Here is a 25,104-nt window from a genome sequence, read left to right as displayed (position 1 = left end):
GTGTCTGTATGCAGTCTGTGGTGTCTGTATACAGTGTGTGGTGCCTGTATACAGTGTGTGGTGCCTGTATGCAGTGTGTGGTGCCTGTATACAGTGTGTGGTGCCTGTATGCAGTGTGTCTGTATACAGTGTATCATGTCTGTATGCAGTGTGTGGAATCTGTATACATTATCAGCCTGGGTGTCTCCAAAGATCTGAAGACTCTCTTGAGCCTCCCATCAGCAGTACCCCTGCTTCCCCTGTTTTTTAGTTTTAGAATTTCTGTATCCCTCACCAAAGTTCTCTCCCAGTACTTTAATCTCCACAGTTCCCAGGCTCCATAAATCTGGCAGAAAGAGTCGTCTCAGCCGTTCCCCCACTCTGCAGCCACTAGAGCACGTCACTCTCCCCACTCACCTGTGTCAGTTATGAAGTCCCAGCGCAATTGGAATGAGATGAAAGGAGACTGTAATTCAAACATTTCACACACACAAGTATTTCAGATAATGCCGGTGTCTGAGGGAAACAGTGGGAAAGGCACGTCTGAGGCCCTGAGACTGACAGGGCTTTGAGCCTTTTCAGCGTTTGCATAATGCAGCCGCTGCTTTGTGTACATTGAATTTTTATGGGAAACGCCAGGCTGAGAGGTGGTTCAAGGTTAAAACAGAGGCTGCTGTGCTGGGACATCCCCATAATAAAGGTGCTAGGTCTTAATGATGCTTAATGAACTCACTACTCTCCAGAGGAAACACCTAACGTGTCAAAAACATTGAAACAATGCAGCATTTTGTTCCTGGATTCACAAGATTCCCTCCTCTTCTCAACCATACGTGGAATAAAATGACATTAGTAAATTGAGTGTCTTGACATATTTGTTTTTGATATCGTACTTTAATAAACAAGGCGCAGTGATGAAATCGGGATGTTGATTGCACTTCTTTGGAAAACGATTGAATACCTCACATAACATCAAGATGAGCGGGGCTGTGTTTGGAATTGTGTGTGTATGTGCACAAAAATCTTTTGTTATCAAAATATTAGAGGGCAGGGGTCGACTGATTTGCATAATGCTCGAGCAGAAGAAGAAATTAGCATGACGGAACTGCACTGTTTAAAGAAACCAAAGACGTGCTCATTCTCCTGTGTCCAGTCCCTTTCTTGAACTTAGCGCCTCGGTTTCCTCTTATGGGAAAATTAGAAACTGTGTTCTCATTTAATTTGTGCTTAAAGTGGAGCTTTGTATTGCCTTACTGTTTGTTTTATTTGATTTGATTCCTTTACATTTTTAATACCGAAAGAATCTCAGTGAAGGTATTTTGTTGAGTCGCCAAGCGCACAACCACTCTGGCCTTAATACGTAAAATCACATATTTTATGCCTGGGTGTTATTTTTCCATGGCACCATTACAGTTTCATTAATTACCGGCGCTCATATGCTACTGCTACTGCATGTGAGGCACATAAGACAGAGAAGGCCTGACAAATGAAACTTCAGGGCAATGCTTTAACTTGGTAAGTGATTCAGAATAGGCATCTGTGCTTTGCCTTGCACAAATAGGATGTCACTTGGCATGAAATTGGACTTTGTGGCAAAAGGCCTCTTGGTCGAAAGAGACTACACTTAAAGCAAAAAAAAGGGACAGATGAAGAGGAGGAGTAGAAAGAGAAACGGATAAATCTCCGAGATGTAGAATTGAAAATCACTCAAGGATTAATGTGCAGGGAATTAAAGGTCCTGGACTGACGATGTGTAGATAGCACAGAATGCATTACTCTTGTGTGTGTGCCAGGAGGAGAGGGACTGTAACACCAGAATAAAAATGGTTTCCAAAAAAACGGAAAGAAAAAATAACACGTGTTTACGCTCAGCTGAGTTGCAGTCATACCCCATGAAATTGATTGAGGAAACGGTGTCGACATGGGGCTCCTGAAGGTCAAAGAGAAGGAAGGCAAAGAGCGGAAGCCAGACTCTTTCAGTTCTCTCCAGCAACCCAGCCTCCTTCTCACTGCAGTTCAGACTGAGTAGATTAACAAAAAAGAGATTGAGGCTAAAAGAAAAATAAATGCTCCAGCTTCAACGGACAAAATGAAGCCATGGTTCTAGTAATTCAGAAAAAAAATTCTGCTGTGGTAAATTGGTTACAAAATAATTAGGGTGACCATTGTTGGTGCTGCAGCAGTTGAATTGAGCTCTGAGAGAATTCACAGAGCTATTGTGTGCTCGGCTTTGCTTCCACATTCTCAACAGTTGTTATCCATGCAGCTGTCCTACCCAACGTGCAAGGTACCGCCTATTAGTTAATGCTTATTTCCAGGGGTTGCTGTGCATTGCACAAACATCCATGAATTCTTCATTCTGTAGCATTGATGAATTCTGTCTGCTTTATGGATCAGAGAGAGAGAGAGAGCCGAGCGGAGCGTGTTCAGTGTCCTGCGCGCTGCAGCAGCAGCTGTTTTTATTTGTTTGCGGCGGGGCTCACAAAGTGGGGCGTTAAGAGCGTGCATTATTGATGTTCCCACTATTAAAGCATTATTGCAGCCGGTCCTCTGGGACACGTCTGGTCTGCATGGAAGCGCGTGTTTGGAATAGAAGCCCCCCCCCCTCCTCCCCATCACCGTGTCTGTCGGCAGCCCGGCATTTAAACGGCACGCGTAACCGCGCAGGCAGAATCGGCGCCTCCTGGTCAGCCGGGCGGGGATACGGCCATGACCTCCTCCACAGGGGACTCGCTCGGCACACAGCCGCTTAACTGAGGGGGTCTGCGGCAGCACGACACAAAATGGCTGCAGGACGTAGGGTGCCAGCGGCCTCTGTCCTCACTCTGCTTTTTTAATCTGCATGTTCCCTCTTCTCCCTGCCAGGAGCAGTCACAGTATAGAGGGGTGACGCTGCGGGGGAAAGCAGCCCCCCCCCCCGGACACGAGCGGCCGTTTCCCGCTCAGTCGCGGCACCGCAGCGGTAAACGCATCATAAAAAGCAGCCGCTAAATCTCCCACATTATGAATTTTGCGTCGAGCTGAACTGGCTGTAATGTTTTACACACTCGCGTTCCTACAAATGGCCCCAGCTGTCATGGAATCATCCCTTCTTACCATTGAATGCTTCCATTTCATTCAAATGAGGCAGCGTTTCGTTCACTTCTCTTCGCTCTCCATGTTTAAAAGTGCAAATGCATTTCAGAGTGGATAATGCTTTTTGCCATGCTTTTGAGTATGCATTCTTTCTGCTCATAATAATCCTGTATGAATCTTGCATATCATTTTTGTGATAAGCAGTGGCTCTACTATGCAATGTTTCCTGGTGATTGCATAATTCAATATCCTTGATACTGGGGATCGAAAATCAAACATCTCGAGAACTGAGAGAGGTAGTTGGCAGAATAATGGACCCTGCATTATGTAATGAGGTTGGATGGAAACAGGATATTAACACAAACACAAGAAGATCATAAGAGCCAATCGGAGTGCAATCCTATCTACTGTGTGCACATATTTCCTCTCTGGAGTTTGTGACAGCAAATGACTGGTTTTCAACCTTCAGCCAAAGAGCGCTGTGACCCATGATGCACTTCTGTAGGTAGACAGCAGAGAGTGAGACCTTGAAAGAAGGATTGGGGGGGGGGGGGGGGGGGGGGGGGTCGAGCATTTCAGCTTCGCCCGTCCAGAGATGTTGAGGAATGGTGTCCCTGACAGGTGGAGGGGAAAGATGGTGGTCCCTGTCAGGGGGGTGGGGGGGTGCACAGGCGATGGGTTGGTGAGGAGACAGCTCACCCGACACCCCCAGAGACAGGAGTCAGAGACAGAAGAGTGGGACCCGGGACCTTGCCCCGCTCCCCATCCCTCTGGCTGATAGCCTAAATGACAAGCCCAGCAGGGTAACTGTCAGTACGGCCCGATTTGTGACTCTGGTTCATTTTATTCCGTGTTCCTTAAAGCCTCACGCTCCACAGCACCGTTTTTCTGTCTTGTTTCAACTTTCTCACGTCATTGTCTGTTTTTTTGTTTTTATCTATTAAAGCGAGGGGTGGGCAAGACCGGGCGGATGGAGCTCTCTCCTCCTGCGCAGTGGTCATTGACCTTGGCGTTGGTGCACACAGGGTGTAGGGATTTGGATAATGGTCACTTTGAGGGCTTCTGCAGGACGATTGGCCAGACTGAAGCCACAGAGCCCTCTGCCCTACATCCACTCTCTCATCTGCAGCTTTCATTTGCTCGCTCAGTCATTTGCACCGTTAGCGTGATTGAAATTAAGACTTAAGTAGCAATGTCCCTGAGAGAAAAAGGCTGAGGAAGCGACAGCAGGGTAACACAGACGTAAGGAAATGGAGGCTGGCCCCCCCTGGACCTGTCTGATTCATCTGTGTGCTTCCTGTTCCCCGGGGCAGCCTAGCGTGGAATTCACTGTCAGAGCACTTTATATACAGCAGATGAATCAGGCCTGCGCAAATTAGAGACCAGCAGGGTGGCACTGGCTACACCACTGGACAATCCTGGAGTGTGTGTGTGTGTGTGTGTGTGTGCGTGCATGCGTGCATGCGTGCGTGGGTGCGTGCGTGCGCGTGCATGTGTGTGTGTGTGTGTGTGCATGCGCAGTCATGTTGAGTGCACATGTGTGGGTGGAACAGTACATATTGTGACCTTGCAAAGAATTCCATCACTTTCACCAACCTTGGTTTGTGCTGCATTTAATAACCTTTAGTTTTAAATGTTGGATTACATTTGGCAATGAATTTAGTAAGGATGCATTAATGATTTTTTAATCATTAATGAGTTCATATTATTCTACAGGATAACTGAACAGCATTACAACTTTGAACCGTATTAGCCTGAGTTATTCTCAGTAAGGTGTTTAGCCTTGAGTGTGTAAAATAAATGCTACACAGGGCTGTTGAGGAAAGTGATGAGAGATTTAGGGTGCCGGGTGTTTGTCCTGTCAGAGTTCTGTCAGGAGAGGGCTGCACTATTTCAGGCTGATGCAGGGGTGCAGGGAGGGCCCCGGTGTGATTAAGAGGGGAAAATGCATTCATTACAGCTGTGTGTCTGAGACTGCACGCCCCAGAGCCAGAACACTCTCTTCTGAGACTGCGCTGTCTCCTCCCGGCATGCAGAGCCAGGACAGGGAGGAGTCATGCACATGCTCACATATACACATACTCACTCACACACACACGCATACACACACACACTCACACTCGCAGTCACTCACAAATATACTCTCTCCCTCACAAACACACACACTCTCTAAACCACACTCACACACTCTCTGTTCCTTTACTCCACACACACTCTCTCTGTACCCCCACAATATACCACACACGCACACTCTTTGTACTCCACTTCTCACACACAGTCTCTCTCTCTATGCTCTCATGCCATGCAGTCCCTGTCTCTACATGTATGTTCATCGCCCACACACTCAGCGCGGACGACAGGCTCAGGAGGGAGTCTCTCTAGCACTGGCAGCCTGAACACCTTCACACCTCCGCCCACCCCTCTCGTCTGTGCGCTCCTCCTCTCCGGGGTTCCGGAGCTTTCCGCCCCTGCGCTCATGGGAATAGCTGCCTTTCCTTGGCCCTGTCCCAGTGGCTGTCTGCGCTCCTGATCCAGTCCTGCTATGTATGCCATGCACAATCTAATCTCCTCGGGTTCTGACATTCGAATGGGTCACAGGGCCACCTGTAACGGTTCTTTCTAAAGGCCAGGGCTTTTTGTGAGCCACAAACTCTCCTGTTCCCACAGCTCCAAGATAAATGATAATGTTGGAAAGCTGTTATACTGAGTGGGATCTTCACCCAAACGGATGTGTTTTTTAAGACTGTTCTCATAACCTTTAAAATCCTCTGCTATTTTGGCAGAAGCTCTTAGTGTAAGGCGGGGATTTTGCATACAGTGAGTTTCCGAGGATAAATATGAAGAAACATTTCTTCAAGAAAGGATGGGGGGAACTTAACATCATTGTGCTATGTTATGATTAAGACATAGTGCTGTTTTGCAGAAGGTCGAGTTGAAAACACAATAGTGAATCCCCAATAGCAATCAGTTGAAGGCATTGCATTTATAGGCAAACTTACCAGACCATGTCTTTTTATGGCTAAAGCATAATTGAATGAAAAAAAAAATGTGATAATATATTTTGCAAATGTGCTGTACTGTATCTCAGAATTAAGTATGAATCAAAGCACAATATCTGATGAAATTATATTGTGCAGAATGCAATGTATAATTAACACTCCTTCACAAACATAGATAACCAGTCAGTAAAGTGATATTAAAAAAGGCGAACTACATTTTGAGCAGCCTACCCCACCTGCCTTCCAAGTGTTAAGAGCTCGAAAAGAGCTTGCATAAAGGTAAGGGAGAGAAAAATGTTAGGTTCTGTGGAGTTCTGTAATGCTTCTGTAATTATGTGTAATGGCATTATAAATATAGCTTTATTCATATAGTGTTTTTCAGTATATGGAGTTTCAAAGTGCTTTTCAAACAATAAAAATAGGATGAAATGAATAAATATTAATACAGCAACTAACAAAGAGGAATATGATCATTAAAAATGATTAAACAATATTAAAACCAAAAACATATTTAAATAATAAAATCGAATGAATGCAAATCCAAATTTAAAAAATCAGAAAAAATGTGTTTTTTAAAGAGCCTCGAAAAGGGAAACTGGCTATGCTTTCCCACTGTTAAAATGGAGTTTATTCCAGAGATAGAAAACCTCTAATCTTTTATGTTCCTGGGCAGGTGGTTCATGATCATGGTGGTGCATTTTGAGTGGCACAGATTGGGTGTAGTTCTACCGTTAGAAAGAAAAGTACATGTCATTTTGTTTGACTTAACGGTACTGAGTAATCGCCCTTGTTACAGCAGTCCCTTTATCCATACTTCATGGCCTTGTCATCCACCAAGTTTGAGCCCAATTGAGGATTTATGGGATATCATGGAATGACACTTGAGACAGCAGGCATACTTTTCCATTCACTAAGTGCGTCAGTGGACTTTCTCATGGATGTCATGTTTGTCCTGCTGGATCTGAGGTGCAGGTCGACTGGGCCAATGTGTATGCATGCACCTTTTTAAAATGGCATTATTGTTGCCACTGTTTCTCACTATCTGTTCAGTTTAGTTTTTATATAAAGCAGCATGTTTGACAGCATTGCTTACCTAACATTGGTCTGGTAAGACCAATCTTGCTCTACTCTGAATGTCCTTTTCTTAGCCGTTCTTAGGGGGTGAATACAGCAATATGACGAATGTAAGTGTGGAAATGGTATTCTGGTATAAATACGGCCTCGTCCTTCACTGAGTTAATGGTGTGTTCGCTCCTCTGTGCGTCCATGCTTCGCTTTGTCCTGATGCATCAACACCATTATTTGTGATGGATACGACAGTCCAGACTGTTTTGATTTACACCCTCTGCCTGACCCACCTTTAACCTCATTGGTTGCTCATGGCTCTTCCTTGCTCTCCTATTCGCCTGCAGTAAGAGCAGGCAGAGAGAGCATCGGTCAACAGAGCAGTTGCTATGCCAATAAAAATGCGGTGTTGATAAACGGCATCATGAATCTATGCTAAAGGGACGCCTGTAAAATTATAAAATATTAATGAAACCGATAAACAGGTGCACTCAAGGTCTTTTTGAATGAGGCACACAAATCATAATTCAACCCGAGTCTTAGGGAAACTTATGTCTATTAAAATTTAAACAGGCATATAGAGTATATGAATATAGCCTATGTATTACATGCATGCCCCACCCCCTTCAGTTGTGTAATGCAATGCAGCTCCAGCCATTGGGTGAAATGCCCAGTTTCCAGTGGAAATTTTCACCTGGCAGGTGGAAATCAGCCCGTCAGATGGACACAGAGCCCAGATTTTAATCACATCTGAAGATGTAAAATGGAACATATGTGACATATCTGAAAACAGCACTGGCTCCAGGCAAGTGTGGAATGATCCGAAAGGAGCACGCAGCAGAGTTGTCCTGAGCACATTTACTGTTTCAGCCAGTCAGGCCTTTGTCATGACTTTCACCTTGCCTGGTCCTGCGCGGCCAAAATTGCACCTGGAAGCTTTCAGCTGTGAGTGCGGTTACACACGGCATACAAAAAACTTTTCTTTGAATGAGTTTTTTGTTTTTCACACTGAAAATGTATGACCAGTGTATCATTTAAAGGGCTCAGGAATGGCCATAAGCAACCTCTGTAAACCAGCAGCGGGTATGTGCTCGTCATATTTTTCTCTTTTTTTGGTGCTGAAAGGAGAGCACAGCTAAAGTCACAATAGAACAGAGAGGTTTGCATAATGCGATGCTCAGTACAGCGCATGCAGCCTTCAGCCTGCCCATAATGCCTCTCTCTGCTCCCATAATGCCTCTCACTGCCTGCTTTCATTTCCATCTTCAGGACTGTCCTTTCATCTCCAGCCTTGCTTTTGATGGATCGGGCAGAAATAGAAAGGAATGGTGTGTTCGGGGCTCAGAGAAGCCGCTTACCACAAAACTCCTCTGTCTTGTGCTCTCGCTCTCTGAGGGAAGTATCTGGGCTGTCAGGAATGGGGCACCGAGCACGGCTGAGGTGAACAACCCTCGTAGCTGGAGGTTATGGGATTGGCACGTGGGGCAACCGGGAGTCATGAAGTGGTCTCTTAACATAAGGTAACATTCCCTTTCCACAAAAAAACCTTCAGTTTGAAGGTGCCAGCTTCACTGATGGTCCGTAGTTAGATCCACCCCTCGCTGAACTGATGAAGTGGTACGTGTCATTAAGAGCCTGGTTGAGTCTCAGCCTCTGCTATATTTGCTAAATTAGCTTACATTGTGCACTTTGTATTTGAGTTTTACTGAGGCGATCAGGTTCAGTACGGGAGCAGTGCCCTACGTGAGAATCAAAGCTGCTAACTTTGGCTCAGATTTTATGAGCCTGATTTGATATTTCATTGAAATCAAAAGATTACTTTATTTGCCAGCTTTCCTAGTACAGTAGCATTGCCGAACTACGCAGTGTCCTGATAATTTCAATCTGCTGTAACAGGTTTACGTTTTTTGATATTGAGTGTATTATAGGATTGGGATTAAGAGAGAATTTATTGCTCTGGTTTGAATACATTTATATTTATATTTTTTGTAATTTATTTTTATTTATTTTATGTTTCCAGACTACAATGGGAAGTGCACATTGCTTGCCTCAATATTGTATATTTTTATTTTTTTTAAATCCTGGCCAAGTGGAAAGATTAGTACATGTGTTGTTGCTCTGTGTTATTGCATGGAGTGGGGAACTTCATGGCCCTGCTCTGCCTGTGTGCTCTGTCTATAAAGGAAATGGGCCAGGAGGGAGGCTCCACCCCCTGGAGCAGGGGGTGGGGTGTTGAGCGATGGTGGGGAGGGAATAAAAGCAGGAAGAGCCGCAGACTGATAAGGCATCAGAGGCTGTGATTAAGTTACACCGCTGTGCAGACGGCTCTATCCCAGCCGCCGTCCGCAGCCCCCTCACATGCATTACTCGCTAACGAGACGTAAACAGGTATCGCTTACAATTAGAATGAGCCGCCGATAGGCGATACTGCAGTAAACAGTACTTAGGGTCGCACCGACAGCCCAAACAGTGATGAGTGGCGCATTACGCAGATGAGCGAGTCTCCTCTACAGGCCCTGGGGGTGCCCCATCGCGGACGCTTCCTGCCGGCACTTCAAACCGCACCGGAGCTGTTCAGAGCCCGCCGTACCGATGAATAACACAGCCGAGATGCCATGCTGAATCACTTCCAGGTTACGGTTCGCTTTGTGGAGAAGTGACGGACCTTTGGTTCATCTCCCTTTTCAGCCGAATGGGAGAATGTGAAAGGCTGCTTTCTCAGTCTGTGTGCAGCGAGCAACCAGCAGAAGGAGCAACCCCCCCCCCCCCCCCCCGACTCATCCGATTGCGCTCTTCGTCCCCGTAGAACACTCATTGATCTGTCAGCCCGGTGCGCTCTTCCGGCGGTGGCTGCCACACGCACGCAAGTTTGCATCCTGAAGGTCGAGCGCTTGCGTGAGGGAGGCGGCTTGATATTTATGGCTTCATAATTACCTGTTGAATTGCGAGAGGCTGCAGCAGATGTTGAATATTATTGCTTAGCCGGATGAATGGTGAAATAATGGCAAGTCCAGCTGGCCAGAGAGCCCCCATTAAAAACGTGTCACTTTGGCTTTTCAAGGCACTGAAATATTGGCTGGATATCTCTCAGCGATGCTGAACATAAGTGTTTTGAGCAGTAATGCTAATGCATAGGTAATATATAAGTACGGTACTATTGAAATTTTTATGGGAGATTTATTACGTAGGTAAAGAACCTTAATGAGAAAGTGATTGTGAGCGCTTTGGAAGGAACTCATTTTTTATCGATGAATTTCCTGAGACATTATGTATTCCAATATTATTACACATGCAGAGAGTTTTAGGCACAACTGTGGTAAGCGCTGTAGTTAATCACTAATCTCCCTTTAAAGTCTGTAGACCATCATCGGACACAGATTGCAAGCAACCCATAAACATTGTAGCATGTACACCACCTGGAAGTAAGCAGCAATTCTATGCATAATGCAGTCCCCTCTGATGATTTCTATTCTGAATTAGAAGCCTTTTTGTGTCCATGTAATGTAGTAATTCCAAACATCTGTTACAAAACAGTAGAAAACTATTAGAGTAGAGAGCAGGCTCTTCACTTGCTTGTGATGAACTTGTTTGTTATTCCAGTGGTGCCCTTGCTTGTTATGGGAGGATATTCATGAGCAGGAGGAGGCCTGGGTCATTTGTGCTGCAAGCGGAGTGGACGGGCCGTGTGTCAGCGAGCCCCAGCCTGGCCTCCGGGGGCAGCGTGGAGGCACGCCCGGGCAAAGCAGCCCCTCACATCTGTTGGGTCCCCATGCACGTCTGTCACTGGCAGCTACCCCCTAGCCCAGCCCTTCCGGCTGCCAGGAGGACAGGGTGCAGTTGGAGGGGGGAAGGGGCTCTGAGAGGACTTGGGGGGGGGAGTCCCGAGGGCCAGCGCTTTACACCTGAGATCTGGGGCTGGAGCCAAAAGAGAGGTGTGGGTGTTGTGTGGTAGTCTCCTTGGCCTTACCCTGACCCTCTCTGCCCTGTGAGGGGCCAGGCACGGGCAGCGTCTGGAACCGGCCATCTGCCGGGCGTGGAAGGAGCCCTGGCGGGCCCGGAGATCGCCAGGCCGACACGCCCCAGCACAGACCGCCGGCCCGCACCGCCAAACTCGCGCGTCTGCGCCAGCAGCATGATGCTACGTCTCCACGCCACTCCCACACCCCGCGCCGTCCATTTCATCTTCACAACAAGGCCCAAATGTGGGGGGGGTAAACAAGGGCTGCATGACGCTTGTGCTCACCGGGGTTCGTGGCGAGCCGTGAGCCGGGCGCTGGCCACGGTCCCTCAGGGGGCCAGAGAGCTCTGCCCCATAATGCCATTCATCATCTGCATGCACACCCATTCAGCGCCGTTTGGACCAAAGCATGTGTGGCATTTTTATTTATTTGTGTGGCTGAACTGGCATGCAGAGTGGGGAATGTAGTGTGGAACGCATCTTTTGGAGAGAAACCTGCTGAGGCAAGACAGGGGTCAGAGGAAGAGAGTTCATTGTTTTTTGCATAATCGGAAGGCCCTGTGGTGTGATACTACAACCCTGAGACTGAGATCTTTAGGGGCCTGCCTTTAACTTTCTTTTTCATTGCAAATACATTATAGAAGCATTGTTAAAATGTTCTTCAGCTCCGCAGCAATATAGTGCTGTAATATTTCTGTGCTCTGTGTGTGTGTGTGTGTGTGTGTGTGAGAGAGAGAGAGAGACAGAGAGAGAGAGGGGCATTGATTGAAATTGGTCAAATGCTAATTTTTCGCTAATATCAGGAGCAGCACTTGAAACAGCTTTCCAGGTCATGAGGAAGCAGACTAACAGGTTCTGCGCCTCAACAATGTAAGAATATCTCCTTCCAGTATAGAAAGCAATAGCCATGTATATTTTAACAATGTGTCTAGTCTTCTTTGTTAACTCACAATAAGTCTTCATTTTTATCTTAAGTCATTATGCGTGTAGAAAATATGTGGTTTGAAGCAGCAGTTTAAAATAAGACTGGCCCACAGGAAAAACGGTTTGAAGCACGCTGCTCTAGACGGTAGACAATGATGACACATCAAATAGACTTGTGTTCTAAAAAGTAAAATACAAGCTAAGAGGGTAGATGAGGAAAATAACTGTGGCAATATAGAATATTCAGTGAGAGAAGTTACCAAGGTTTTATTTGTTTTAATCCTTTTGAAATGTACCAAGAACAATGGTAGGGTGATTGGCCATCAGCGTTTCTACTGTACAAAATGATTTATATGCACTTTTTATCAGCAATCATTTCCTTTGTGGAGACAATTTCCTTTCCTTTCTAATGTCTGTCCTATTTTAAGGATTGGCTCATTAATAGAGGATGTGATTAATAGTTTCTCAGACTGTGACAGAGGCTTTACTTTAATTCAAAAAAAGTTGTTTGAGAGTCTGCAAGTATTGTTTCTTTAAATGTAAAAGGACTATGGTTTATTTTATGAATGCAACAATCAGTTTACTTCAGTTTTGACAAAATGTTACAGCGGCACAACTTTCCAATCCCCACAGGTCTATTATTTTAAATTAAACACCTACGAGCATTTATATTCCGCTCTCTCCTTCCAGAGTCATATTTACTCACACATAAAATATCATTGCTACCTTTGGAATTGTGCAGAGTTGCAGCGAGTCAACAGCTATGTTATGAAGTCAATGAGGCTCTTGTTGGTGTTTCCTTTTTAACGCAGTGTAGATGACTCACAATGGCACGTCTGTCTCAATTCCCATTGGCCAGATCGCAGTTAAGCTGACTTTTTAAATCTTTGGTCCCTCTGGCACAGTAGAGCTTTGTGTATGTGCAAAGGTGTGTATGTAGTCACAATGCCTTTCCCCCATTCAAAGCACAAAAAAGGAAGAAACTACCTTTTTACTTCCATACCGTTCACCTTAAACATCTCAAGTAGGGCCAATGCAGGGGTTTCACAGCTTCTGAATGTATCGTAAGGCCTGTGGAGGGGCACATATAGATGCTTAAGATTCATATTTGGGGAGGGGCGGCGGGGCTTGTGTTTCATTTCAGCTTTTTCCAAGCTGTAAAGACAGATCCATTTTTTTATTGAGAGGAACACGCTGTTCCATTAGCCATGCAGCGGCAGAATCAAGTTCCCCCTTTTATTGCTCTCTGTGAAGAATCAGGCCGTCGCGCTTTCCTGTGTGATTTACGGCCCCTCGCCAGGCCCCGCCCGCCTCCGTCCGCTGAAAGGATTCCCTAATAAAGCACTTAAGCGCCGGCGTGGAATGGATCTGGGGGGCAGAAATCGGCACTGGCCAGATAATTCCATCCCTCTCTTTAATTACTTCTGAGAAAGGGGGTAAATGAGTATTGATTGTGGCGGGGCCGGTCTGGGCCAGGGCTTTGCCCATCCCCATGCAACACCTCATTGCATTTCCAAATTACCATTTAAGGAGAACACGGACCGGTGTGCCCGTTAGAGGCGCCCCCAATTAAAGAATACAACTTCGGTCTTCGGATGTACCCTGCCCTGCCCCCCCCCCCGCCCCCCAGTCACCCGCCCTGGTACAAGAGGGGCTCGGAGGGGCGCGCTGGTCCTGATTCCCCTCACTTATCTAATACGAAGGGGTCGACTGCGGCCCCTCTGCACCGTGACTGATTGCTTTAATTTACTGGCAGCTACAGCAGGACGCGCGGCGGTGTCCGGCTGGCCCGCATGATGAATTGGACATGACTGGGGGAGAGAGCGTTCACTGCGGCGAGAAGTAGGGCCACGCCTAGTCAGCGAGCCAGGGAAGATTCGCCATGAGAGTGTGACTTCATTCACTGCACTGGTCTGGCCCAAGCATGTCTCACTGATCTCAGTACACACAGTTACAAGCTAGTCTTTGAAATGCTTCTCAACAAACATGTTTCCCTTTATGCTGTGGCATTAGGTTTTACATATGGTTTTAATTGAGTTCACATGTGTGCACAATATGTATAGAGATAAATATTATCAAGAAATAGAAAATTTGAATACCCCCCTACATTAAACCATGATGTGTACTTGGTAAGAACATCCTGCAAGCTCAATTAAAGCCACAGTAAATCTTATGGTCATACATCAAGAGAGTGAGAACTTGAAAGATATTGACTTGAAAAAATTTGCACAAGTAGTCTACTCACAGTTTTGCTGTGACTGCAATCTTAAGGAGTCACACATTTCAGCACCTTTCTTACATTATAGAAGCATGGTTGAATGGTTAACTTCACCCACCTTCAAGGTCATTTCTGGAGGCCAGGAGAGGACATATCCCTGTTTCAAAGCATCACCCTTACCGTGTGCTAACAGGTTACCCTTCCGTTAATGAACTGATTTTTCTCAGCACCTCTTTATACATACCCCCTTTGGATGGAATTCGGTCACCCCTCTCCTTCACCTCCTGGGTATTCTTAATGGCTTTACATTCCCAAAAAGAGATACAATTTTCCAGTGCAGCTTTAAGTCAGTCATCAAAAACGCACAGGCTGCCTTGGTCCTCAGCGAGATTGATTTTTCAGGGCAGGGGGGGTCAAGGATAGCCATTCTAGTGGTGGGGGAGCTGAAAGTGCTCTTTCAGAAGTGATATTGTGTAGAAGGAAAAAAGGGTATAAGAGACAAGTTTGTGGGAGCAGAGAGCTTGGAACCCCAAGTTTGGAACAGAGCAGCGTGATGTGGGGGCTGTACTCTCCTCTACCCTCACTATCTTAATTGACAAGGACAGCTAAAGGAGGGGTAAACCTGCGGGGGAGGAAAGCATGAGGTCTTGGGCTGTGGTGAGAGAAGTCCAATTATGCTCCGTCACATTGAGCGGTGAAAAACCCCACACCACAGCACCTCTGCAAGTGCTGGGAGTGCGGATATCACAGGAACTCGTATTAAACGACTTTGCTTCAAAGGTTAATAAGGTTTTGACTCATTAACTTCCCACGTCCCTCTACTTTTGGAGTGCTGGTTGGGGGGTGGGCATGTGGGAGGTGCAGACCAGAGTCCCCACGGTCATGAAGGGCACGGTTTAATTGCATTTCTCTCTGTCAGACAGGGGAGTTTGGCCTCCCCATGCCATGCCGGGGGATTCAGTATTGTAGCTGTTGGAGGGGGGGGGGGAGGTAGGGAGGAGGGGTGTGTAATTAACTCATTTAATTGAGTTTACCCAATCATGCTGTCCAATTTTGCATCATGTATTTTTTTGTGCAAATGCACAAAGGCCAACCTCATCCCGCAATGCCACGCTTCCAATATCTTATCAAATGGGACCTGCCAGTGAGACTCTCATTGGTGTTTTGGTGAATTAATTGTCTCTCTTGGAATCCTATTGGAATCAAGTTCATGCACATTGATCTGAAGCAGATGATTTCTCTGAGCTGAAGTGTCTTTGATATCTGTAGTAGTGTCCGGGCTCCTCATTTTACCCCTGCAAGTATAATGTAATCTTTATAGCAGTACCTGTAGTAACTAAATGACATGTTAAATGGGGAAATTTTTGCAACCAACAGGGTGTGGTTACTTCATAGTTTTACATGTTTGTCATGTACCCTTATTACTGTACACCACGGTGATACCTACATATATAAATTATACAGTGAATACCACATATTTGTCACACTGATTGGTTTCAGATCTTGCTAAATTAGACAACGGGAACCTGAGTAAACACAAAACACATTTTTTAAATTTCCTTTATTTATCAATCTCTCATATCACCCATGTGAAAAATTTGATTTGTGTTAACTCAGTTTCCCTTTGTCTAATATTACATTTTGTCTAAAGATCTGAAAACATTCAGGAAGGGGGCAAATTTCACAGTACTGTATGCAACTTGTGATGTGCCACTTGAAGTGAATCTTGATTTAAATTATTGCATACAAACCACATCATATAATGTTGCATTCGTTAGCATAACTGCTGCATCTCTTCCTGTGATATTTCACCTCTGCCAAGTGCAGAGATGGAATGATGTGGGGCTGCTTAGCAGGAGTAATTATGCAGCGCGTAAGCCATATTAGATAAGCTTTTTGGTGGAAATCCAGGTGGATGGGCTGTCCCTTGAATCTCTAAATGCACCTGGTAATGAAAAACAAAGAAGGTTAGATGGTAAAAAAAGAAATTTAATTCAAATTTGGATCAAGGAGGAATCAACTGGAACACCTTCAATGGAATCCTTTGTAATAAGGGCAAAGTCATTTAAAGCTACATCGATAATGTGACCAGCCTGAGCGTCTGCCACTAATACCTCATTACTGGGGGGTTTCAGAGAGGTAATCCTCTTTAAACTGACGAATGAAACCTGAAGGTGTTTCTCTGTTTTATATTTACCAAAAGAGTGAAATTACCTGTGAGGTGGCTTTCCTAGTGTCCGCAGGCTGTGCCAGGCGTCCTGTGAAGTGAAGTGAAGCCACTCCCTTTTGTTTGATAATTTTTATTGTGGTTTGGTGTAATTCAAGGCATTGACCCATAGCAACGATAGCCTCTGAGTCAGTCTCTTCCTTTCAGGTCTGATGATTACAGGTTCATTAGCCGTGATTTTTCGGTTGAGTCGAGCGAGGTTGGAGTCTGTTATTAAGCAGCATCAGTCGCATGAAAATGACTGCGGTTTGTCTTTGGAGGGCAGAACCTTTGGGCAGGCGAGAGTCGTTGACAAGTCTGACAAGTGGAAGCCAGACTCCCCGAAGATCCCCTGCACTGTGATGGCCAGTCTGGCTGCTGGTGAAAAATGTAGGGAGTGAAAAAGCGGTGTCCAGAGTCGCAGCGTTGGGCTTTGCTCAGCACGCTGCAGCCGCGCTGTGCTCTGAGGATTCCTCAGCACGCTGCAGCCGTGCTGTGCTCTGAGGATTCCTCTGCCCTTCGCGTGATGCTGTGTCTTTAAGAGCAGCTAGTGCCCATTCTGGGGGATTTCTCTTTAGTTTTGGTTTCTGTTGAAATTTTCCTTTTCTTTGAGGTAAATATGTTGCTATCGTCCTTGTTAATCCTTTCGTTCCCCTTATTGTGTTGTTGCATAGTAATCGGAAGCTGTCGCTATCATGGTTTTTGTTCTCAGATGACGAGCAGTTAGGTTCAACATGTTTACTTAAACTATTTAAATGAATAAATCATATATTAATTGTCGCAGTTGAATTAAATTTGGAATGAAGATGTTGCATGGTCTCACTCTCATAGTGAGAGGTCGTTCTTTAATTATATACTGTTAGATATACTGTGTGTGTGAGTGCGTTCAACGTTGCTCTGTCCACTATCCAAAAACACCTTAAATTCTCTTTTGTTCTCACTGAAGTCACATGCTAAAAGGAAATGACAACACATTCCTAAAGAATGCCCATCCATTTGGTTCTGTTCTTACCTCCACCTCTTACCTTTATGGAGTTATGTTTTCAGCCCATTCTGTCCGTCTGTCTCTGTGTCTGTTATCAGGGTATCTCAAAAAGTTATGAATGGTTTTGCATGAGGCTTTGTGGAAATTCTGTAGGATTTCATTTAAATCCTAATTTGGCACAGCTGATTCTACTCAATTGCAGCTCAAAAAGATCTCTAGCTGTTGAATAAGGTGTGCTTGTTAGGGTTGGAGTGAAGACCTAGCGAATGGTAGATCTCCAGGAATAGGGTTGGGCAGCCCTGCCCAATCAAACAAATGGAGGTGCTGGAGAGCTCATTTCCGACCACTGAAGAAGTGTAGTCCTGAATGGCCATATGACATTCTTGTCCCAATCAAACAAAATGTCTCAAGCTCATTTCTGGCTATTGATCAAATATAGTGCTCATTGTCCACGTGGTGTTTCAGTAATTAACTAAAATGCTAAACAGTTTTTCAGGCATTCAAACAGGCCTGTCTAGTGCCCAATTTGAGATACAGTCATGAAAAGGTGTACATCTCTTGATGTGAATGGCATGGAAGAAGTGATTAACGTGTTGGTGAATATCCCATACATGGAACTGGCATATCTTGACAGTTGGATAGTGTTGGCGGAGGTATGCGCTCTACTAGAAGAGTGCCATCTTCTAGTTTCAGCTGCTTTGATGATTAACATACAATTTAGGTATGGTGTAACATCAGCTCAGTCTGAATTGAATTTTTTTCAACTGTTAATGGACACCTTTAGGGGAAGAAAGCTAATTAAAAATCATACGCAGGTCAAGCACATGTAATGAGTTTCTATTAGTTTAGTGCGGCTGGTGCATTTAATAATGGCTGATTGGAAAATCCATCCAGTACACTTAGTAACTGACAGGTCATTTTAATAGCTTTTTAATCTTCTCTTAACTCTAATTAGAACATTTAAAATAGAGATTTTTAACAAAAGCATGGTAATTGCTGTGCCGATACAGAGTGGTGGATTTACCTTTTTTTTTTGCTGGGGGCGGGATCTTACACACCACAGAACCAAAACAGAATAGATGTTGGGTTGTGATTATTTGCTTTTCTCCTCTTAACACAATGGCATCTGTACAATGAAATATCAACACATGGTTTTTTCTGGCTGTTTTTCAGCATTCACCTACATGTAATGCATGAGTGAATGCAAAATATGGGATTAATGCTTATTGTAGCCCTCTGAAATCTTATGCGATTTATCACATTTGAATCATAACAATGTGTTTTGGTTAGAAACCAGTTGTGAATAAGAGAGCATGAAGTGAAAGGCAGTTTCATTCCGGATCACTTTGTCTAAACAGTCTGAAGAACAAATTAAATAAATGTAGTCCATAGGCTTATAAGCCTATGGACCAATTTTCTTAACAAAATAAAAGAATGTCTTTTGCCAGATGCACCAGTATGTTCATATTGATTTATGACTTTATCAAATGTGCGTTGCTAAATCCAGTAACTATGTTTCATGTCTTGCACTAGTATGTGTTGTGTGTTCACTTTGATACAATTACATAACGCAATATAGTAGCCAAACAGAGGCAGATATGATTTTCATGAGAGATGCATTGATCACAGCATACTGCAGGATAAATGCACCAGAACCGAGTTAGCATTGCTTTGAAGCGTATCACTGCTCATGTAAAGAGAGTCCCGTGTAGCGTGTAACATGTCCTGGTTTCTGATCTCTACTGGGAGCGTTCGGACACTTATGCAGAGCACAGTTACATAGCTTAGTTCATGCTCATTGTACATAAAGTTTTTACAGCTGGATATTACCTGAGGCAAGGCCTGCAAAGTACCTTGCATGTGTGCCTTTATTTCTGATGTGTGCCTTTATTTATGAACACTCACCGGTATGGCCGGGTTATCTTGGAGATGTTTTTCCCCAAATTCCCCGAATTTGCCACTGTAGCAGAGTTCGGAGATGTGAGCTAGCATGTGAACCTCCACTGCATGTGATGTCCCTCGCTTGAGGAGCAATAACAGCATGATTAGTTCCCTTGGCTGGGGACCTTGGTCTTAGCTTGAGTCCATAACTAATCATATTTCTCGTTTTGCAGAGCAAACAGCCAGGGCCATGGTTCGAACCCCACAGCAGACCTTTCCCCGTTACTACAAGCCAGTTTGAATTCCAGAAACCTATTAATGTAGAACAAGCAGTTCTGATCACTGAAGATCCATTGAGATGTGTCTGGCCTAGCAGGGAGATTCAGTTGGTTTGTTTTACTACTAATGAGAAGGGAAATTAGTTTACAATGTAAATCCATAATGAATTTGTCAGTTTGTGTTGTACATGTGTAGCATTTTTGAATGGGCTTATTATGCCATCATAGTACACGTACACAGTACACACACATTTAGGAAACTGGAAAGATCCACAGCCATTACTCACTGCCTGCCATACTTCTGTTCACTGCATGGAAACATGCATAGTCTGTTTAGCACTTCAGCCTGCCTTATAATTCACAGCACATGGCCTGGATTCAGTCAACATTCACCCTGAACTTCAGTTACATTCAAGCTAAATGCAAGCCTCAGCCTTTATCGCCAACAACAGTTTGGCGAGCGATCATCAGAATTTAGTCTCCATACTGTGTTTGTGTGTGTGTGTGGGGGGGGGGATCTTAACTTACTTATAAGTCAATGTTTGAAGGATGAACTGATTGAGTCCAGGCCCATATTTAAAACTTTGAAAATGGAAGGAAATAATTAGGCTGGGGCTCTTTGTTATTTCTGCTGGAGCGTCAGAGGCAGCTTGCAGTGCGCGGCAGCGTGGTGCCCAAGGCTGGGTTGGCAGCAGCCTGTTTCCGTCGCAGCGGGAGAGCCCCTACCAGCTCTCTCTCTCTCTCGCTCTGCCGTCCTGCACCAATATTACCCCTGCGTTTGAGAGTGGGAGTAAACAAGCGCAGGCTGTGTACTGCTTGCTTCTGCCCGGTCAGGTGGCCACTGTGGTCTGGGTTTTACCCTGTTTGCTCTCCCAAAGCGACGGTGACCTCTCCAGTGCCCTGTGGCCGCTGTTTTGTGGAAGCTGAAAAGAAGTGTCCCCACAATCACCGTATGGATTTATTCAGAAGGGGGATCTGTGGTGTTTGTTGGGGACGCCTGATGACACAAAGCCGCCCAAGGCTGGTTTGCAGCGCAGAATTGAAAGTCAAGCGTGCGGTTTCAATTAAAAGCAGTCTGCCTTGGAAGCATACAGATTACGCTTGGCAAAATAAACATTCCTTATTCACAGCATCAATATATTAATGAAAGCCTTTTTAGGTTTCTTAACGAAACGGGTTGTTGGGGACACTTTTTTTTTTAAATCAGAAGGACCACTTTGTTGTCATTGCATGTATTACTGTATATGGCATTGGAGATACTGTGATAGGCTACGTTGGCCTCTTTGCAATTTCTATAAATTCAGGTAAAATAACTGGAGGAATGCTATCAGTAAAAATCACTATTCAATAAACCCATTCCCTCAAAATTCAATGAAAAGTTTACTCAAGTAATTTAGTCATTTTAGCCTATCAAGGAGAATTGGGTTCTTCTCATTCAGTTTGACCTGCACTAAATGAACAGGAGCGTACATGCTACTGCTTTGATTGTTTGCATGTTACAATGCAACTCATTTGTCCTGTGTACATTTTTATACTTTTATGAGCATCTGCGCTACACTTTATTTGGATCATGGGTTGGCCCGTGGTTGTTTATCTTAACCAGTGAAACCAGGATGGATGTTTTTCAGACGCTTAGGGCAGGTTTTGCACAAGGAAGCGGAACACTGAAGTACTGCTCTGTTGTGTGCTGTGCACAGAGCTCGCAGCATTCCAGCACAGAGCCAAGCAGAGGACTGTAGGCGCTCAGGGGCACAGAGCACTCTCAAAATCCTGCCTCTGATATCGTCACTCCAGTGCCTGCTCTTGGGAAAGTTACAATATTTCACAATTTAGTTAACTTTTGATTAGCCATCTTAGCTCTGCTTGAGTTGTAAAATGGCCTTTTGCTGGAAAATTGTATAGCATGGGCACAAGCTGAAGACTGGCTAGTGTTTAGTCACCACTGCCTGTGCGTAAACTGCTTGTGTTTAATGAAACTGCCTGTGCTTAAACTCCCTGTGTTCAATGAAACTCGCTGTGCTTAAACTGCCTGTGCGTAAACTGCTTGTGTTTAATTAAAATGCCTGTGTAAACTGCCTGTGTTTAATGAAACTGCCTGTGTGTACACTGCCTGTGTTTAATGAAACTGCCTGTGCGTAAACTGCCTGCGTTTAATGGAACTGTGTGTGTTTAACTGTCTGTGTTTAATGAAACTGTGTGTGTTTAACTGCCTGTGTTTAATTAAATTGCATGTGCATAACTGCCCATTTTAACTACCTAAGCTTAGCAGATTTTATGGCATATACTGTACATAAATTCAATTTACATTTATATTAATGCATTGTGAGCTAAATATGTATGTATTCTATGTAAATAATGCATTCAAAAGTATATATTAAGTTAAACAACACAATAAGGAAGCACTTAATATGTATTTATGCAGTTGTGACGGTAACAAACTGCTGACGTGAAGACTGAACTACAGGTGAATGGAAACGGTTTTCTCAGTGCCCTGTTCTTCGATAAGGAATGCAGACAGACTGTGGAGTAGCTGATGCTTTGGTTCAGTTCTGTAGAGGGCATGTGTGTGTGTGTGCGCGCACGGATGTGTGTGCATGCGTGCGTGTGTGTGTGTGTGCGCGCACGGATGTGTGTGCGTGCGTGTGTGTGTGTGTGTGTACGTGCGCACGTGTGCGTGCCTGTGTGTGTGCCTGTGTGTGTGTGTGTGTGTGCGTGTGCATGTGATTCTGCAGCCTGAGTGCATACTGGAAATGGCTTGTGTTCTGGGTCTGGCTCTGGCATGTGGCTGTTGATCACCGGAGCCCTACACTGTGAAGTTCCTCACTATCATTTCCAAGGGTCTGAGTACCAGTGCTAAGGGCAAGAACGGAGTAGTGACCGAGTGGACCATGGCTGACCATAACAGACTGCGGCCTTTACTGACTGTGACCAGTACAGACTGTGACCTTTACTGACTGTGACCAGTACAAACTGTGACCTTTACTGACTGTGACCAGTACAGACTGTGACCTTTACTGACTGTGACCAGTACAAACTGTGACCTTTACTGACTGTGACCAGTACGGACTGTGACCTTTACTGACTGTGACCAGTACGGACTGCGACCTTTACTGACCGTGACCATTACTGACTATGATTGACCTTGACCGTGGCTGTCTGTCTCAGTGGGGGGTGGTCATGAGGACTCATCTGAGAGAGAATCTGAAGGGTGTCTGATTAGAAGCGTATGTGTGCTGCTTCGTTCCTCAGGCCTACCTAGGACCAGAAAGATATTTAAAATGTGAAATTCATGCATTCTGCAATAAGAGAGAAATCACAGGAGCAGAGGGGAAAACGTGTTCTCATCTGTGGCAGCAGGTTCTCATGCTCTGGGGAAGATTTTCTTTAAAGTGACTTTTCACTGGTCACACACCAAGCATGAACACAAGCCCAAGAACCTCTGTCTTACAGTCTAATCTTCACTCAATCCACTTCAGTCTGGAATTCCATCAACAGATCATTTCAGTGTAACAAACTGACAAGATTGACAAGAAAAGAATACGCCATCTCTCTCTCTATCCCTCTCTCTCTCTCTCCTTTTCCCTCTATCTCTCCTTTTCATCACCAGTTCAGCACTCCCTTTACTATCTGCAGTTTTCCAGCTAATGGGATATTAATTACTCTGACAGTAGTTGTTATTACCTGTTATGGCTGCTTTAGAGTGCCCTGGGTGAATATTTACTTAACAGAAATTCAATCAGTACTGGTAATACGATTTATACAAATTTAATCTCCCCAGCTAAATATTTGCTCCCTCTTTCCCATGAATATTAACTTGCCACTGTCAATATTGAATTCTGGGATTGCAAAAACCAGTATCAGTGTCTTTCTCAACCTTTAAACTTTGAAATATACCCTGTTTGCAAAGAGGTAATGCAAAACATATCCACATGGCCTGTTTTTAAATAATAATTGCTTATTCCAGTCAGACATTACACAAATATGATCTAATCTCTGTTATTAAAATAGTGGGAGCATATAAAAACCAAACCAATTTTAACAGTTTAATGGTACGCACTCAGATTTTCTGTGATTCCCGGTAAATGAATTAAAATTGACCTGTGATGTACACTTCTGATCTCCCCATTTGGTGTTTAAACTCTGTTGCCACTATCTGTGTTAAACAACACTGCTTCAGTGTTCATACCATCACCCTTCATTTTTAACCTCACCGCCGCTCTATTTTCCACTAATACCGGGAAACCATTAGCCCCATTTTAGGGCTGGGTCAGTGAGCTGATGTGCTACAGATGATTGGAGCGATTTATTTACTGTGAATTTAGCATGACTGAGCAGCTAAATGAAGTTAACTAGGGAAGGTGAGTCCTGCTTTTCGGAGAGGGAGAGGGAGGGTAAGGTGAAGCAATCGTGACTGTGCGCAGGTGACCCCGTTGTCCTCTTGTTGTGCATTGTGGGATTTCTCCTGACTGGGGCCATTTTGCAGCGCTGGAGATCCTTGTTACTGGGACAGCGGGCGCTGACCCTGTCACACCATCCCCCCGGTTACAGCGGTATTATGAGTGCTAATGAGCCCTGATTGGATGCGGGCAGGACAGAGGGCCGCGGGGTCTGACCTGTGTTGGCCTGTGTCCTGTCTGGCAGGTCCCTCGCTGGTGGGCGTGGTCAGGAAAGACTGGGCTTCCCAGAACAGCATCGCCCTCTCCTGGCAAGAGCCAGAACAGCCCACTCTTCCAGTCATGGACTATGAGATCAAGTACTATGAGAAGGTACAGCACCTACCACAGCTGTGCTCTTTAATCTGTTCCCTCTGCTCTCTGCTCTATCCTCTGTGTCCTGCACTGTATCTTCTGTGCTCTGTGCGTTACTCAGGGATGTGCTCTGTGCTGTGCTCTCTCCTCTGTTCTCTGTGCTGTGCTCTATCCTTTGTGCTCTGTGCTGTTTCCTTAGTGATGTGCTCTGTCCTGTACTCAGTGATTTGCTCTGTGCTGTGCTGTATCCTCTGTGCTTTGTGCTGCACTCAGTGATCTGCTCTGTGCTGTGTCCTATAATCTGTGATCTGTGCTGTACTCAGTGATCTGTTCTGTGTCCTACAATCTGTGATCTGTGCTGTACTCAGTAATCTGCTCTGTGCTGTGTCCTATAATCTGTGATCTGTGCTGTACTCAGTGATCTGCTCTGTGCTTTGCTGTATACTCTGTGCTCTGTGCTGTGCTGTATCTTCTGTGCTCTGTGCTGTACTCAGGGATGTACTCTGTGCTCTGTCCCTCAGGAACATGAACAGATGAGCTACTCCTCCACCCGTACTAAGACCCCCAGTGTCATCATCACTGGCCTCAAGCCCTCCACCCGCTACATCTTCCACATCCGCGCCCGCAGCTCTACAGGCTACAGCAGCTACAGCCCCAAGTTTGAGTACGAGACAGGAGACGAAAGTAAGCCCTCTCACGCCCGCTTGATTATGACACAACTCAGCAGCGTACACAGCGGGAACACACACACACACACACACACACGCGTACACTCACACGCCCCTCTGCCT

The 25,104-nt window shown here is 45.1% G+C and overlaps 1 protein-coding gene across 2 annotated transcripts in view; it reads left to right on the top strand.

Annotated features, from left to right (window-relative positions):
- The window catches only part of epha6 (eph receptor A6), a 202,380-nt gene that overhangs the window by 145,321 nt on the left and 31,955 nt on the right, over positions 1-25,104 (top strand). For both annotated transcript variants that reach the window (XM_035394742.1, XM_035394741.1), the window contains 2 exons: positions 24,207-24,331; positions 24,835-24,997. In XM_035394742.1, the coding sequence (XP_035250633.1) occupies positions 24,207-24,331; positions 24,835-24,997 (288 nt within the window). The remainder of the gene's footprint in view (positions 1-24,206; positions 24,332-24,834; positions 24,998-25,104) is intronic.

The sequence above is a fragment of the Anguilla anguilla genome, chromosome 15, assembly GCF_013347855.1.
Source record: "Anguilla anguilla isolate fAngAng1 chromosome 15, fAngAng1.pri, whole genome shotgun sequence".
In the NCBI taxonomy this organism is placed as follows: domain Eukaryota; kingdom Metazoa; phylum Chordata; class Actinopteri; order Anguilliformes; family Anguillidae; genus Anguilla; species Anguilla anguilla.
The sequence above is the reverse complement of the archived record's forward strand: the minus strand, read 5'-3'. Positions and strand labels throughout refer to the sequence as shown.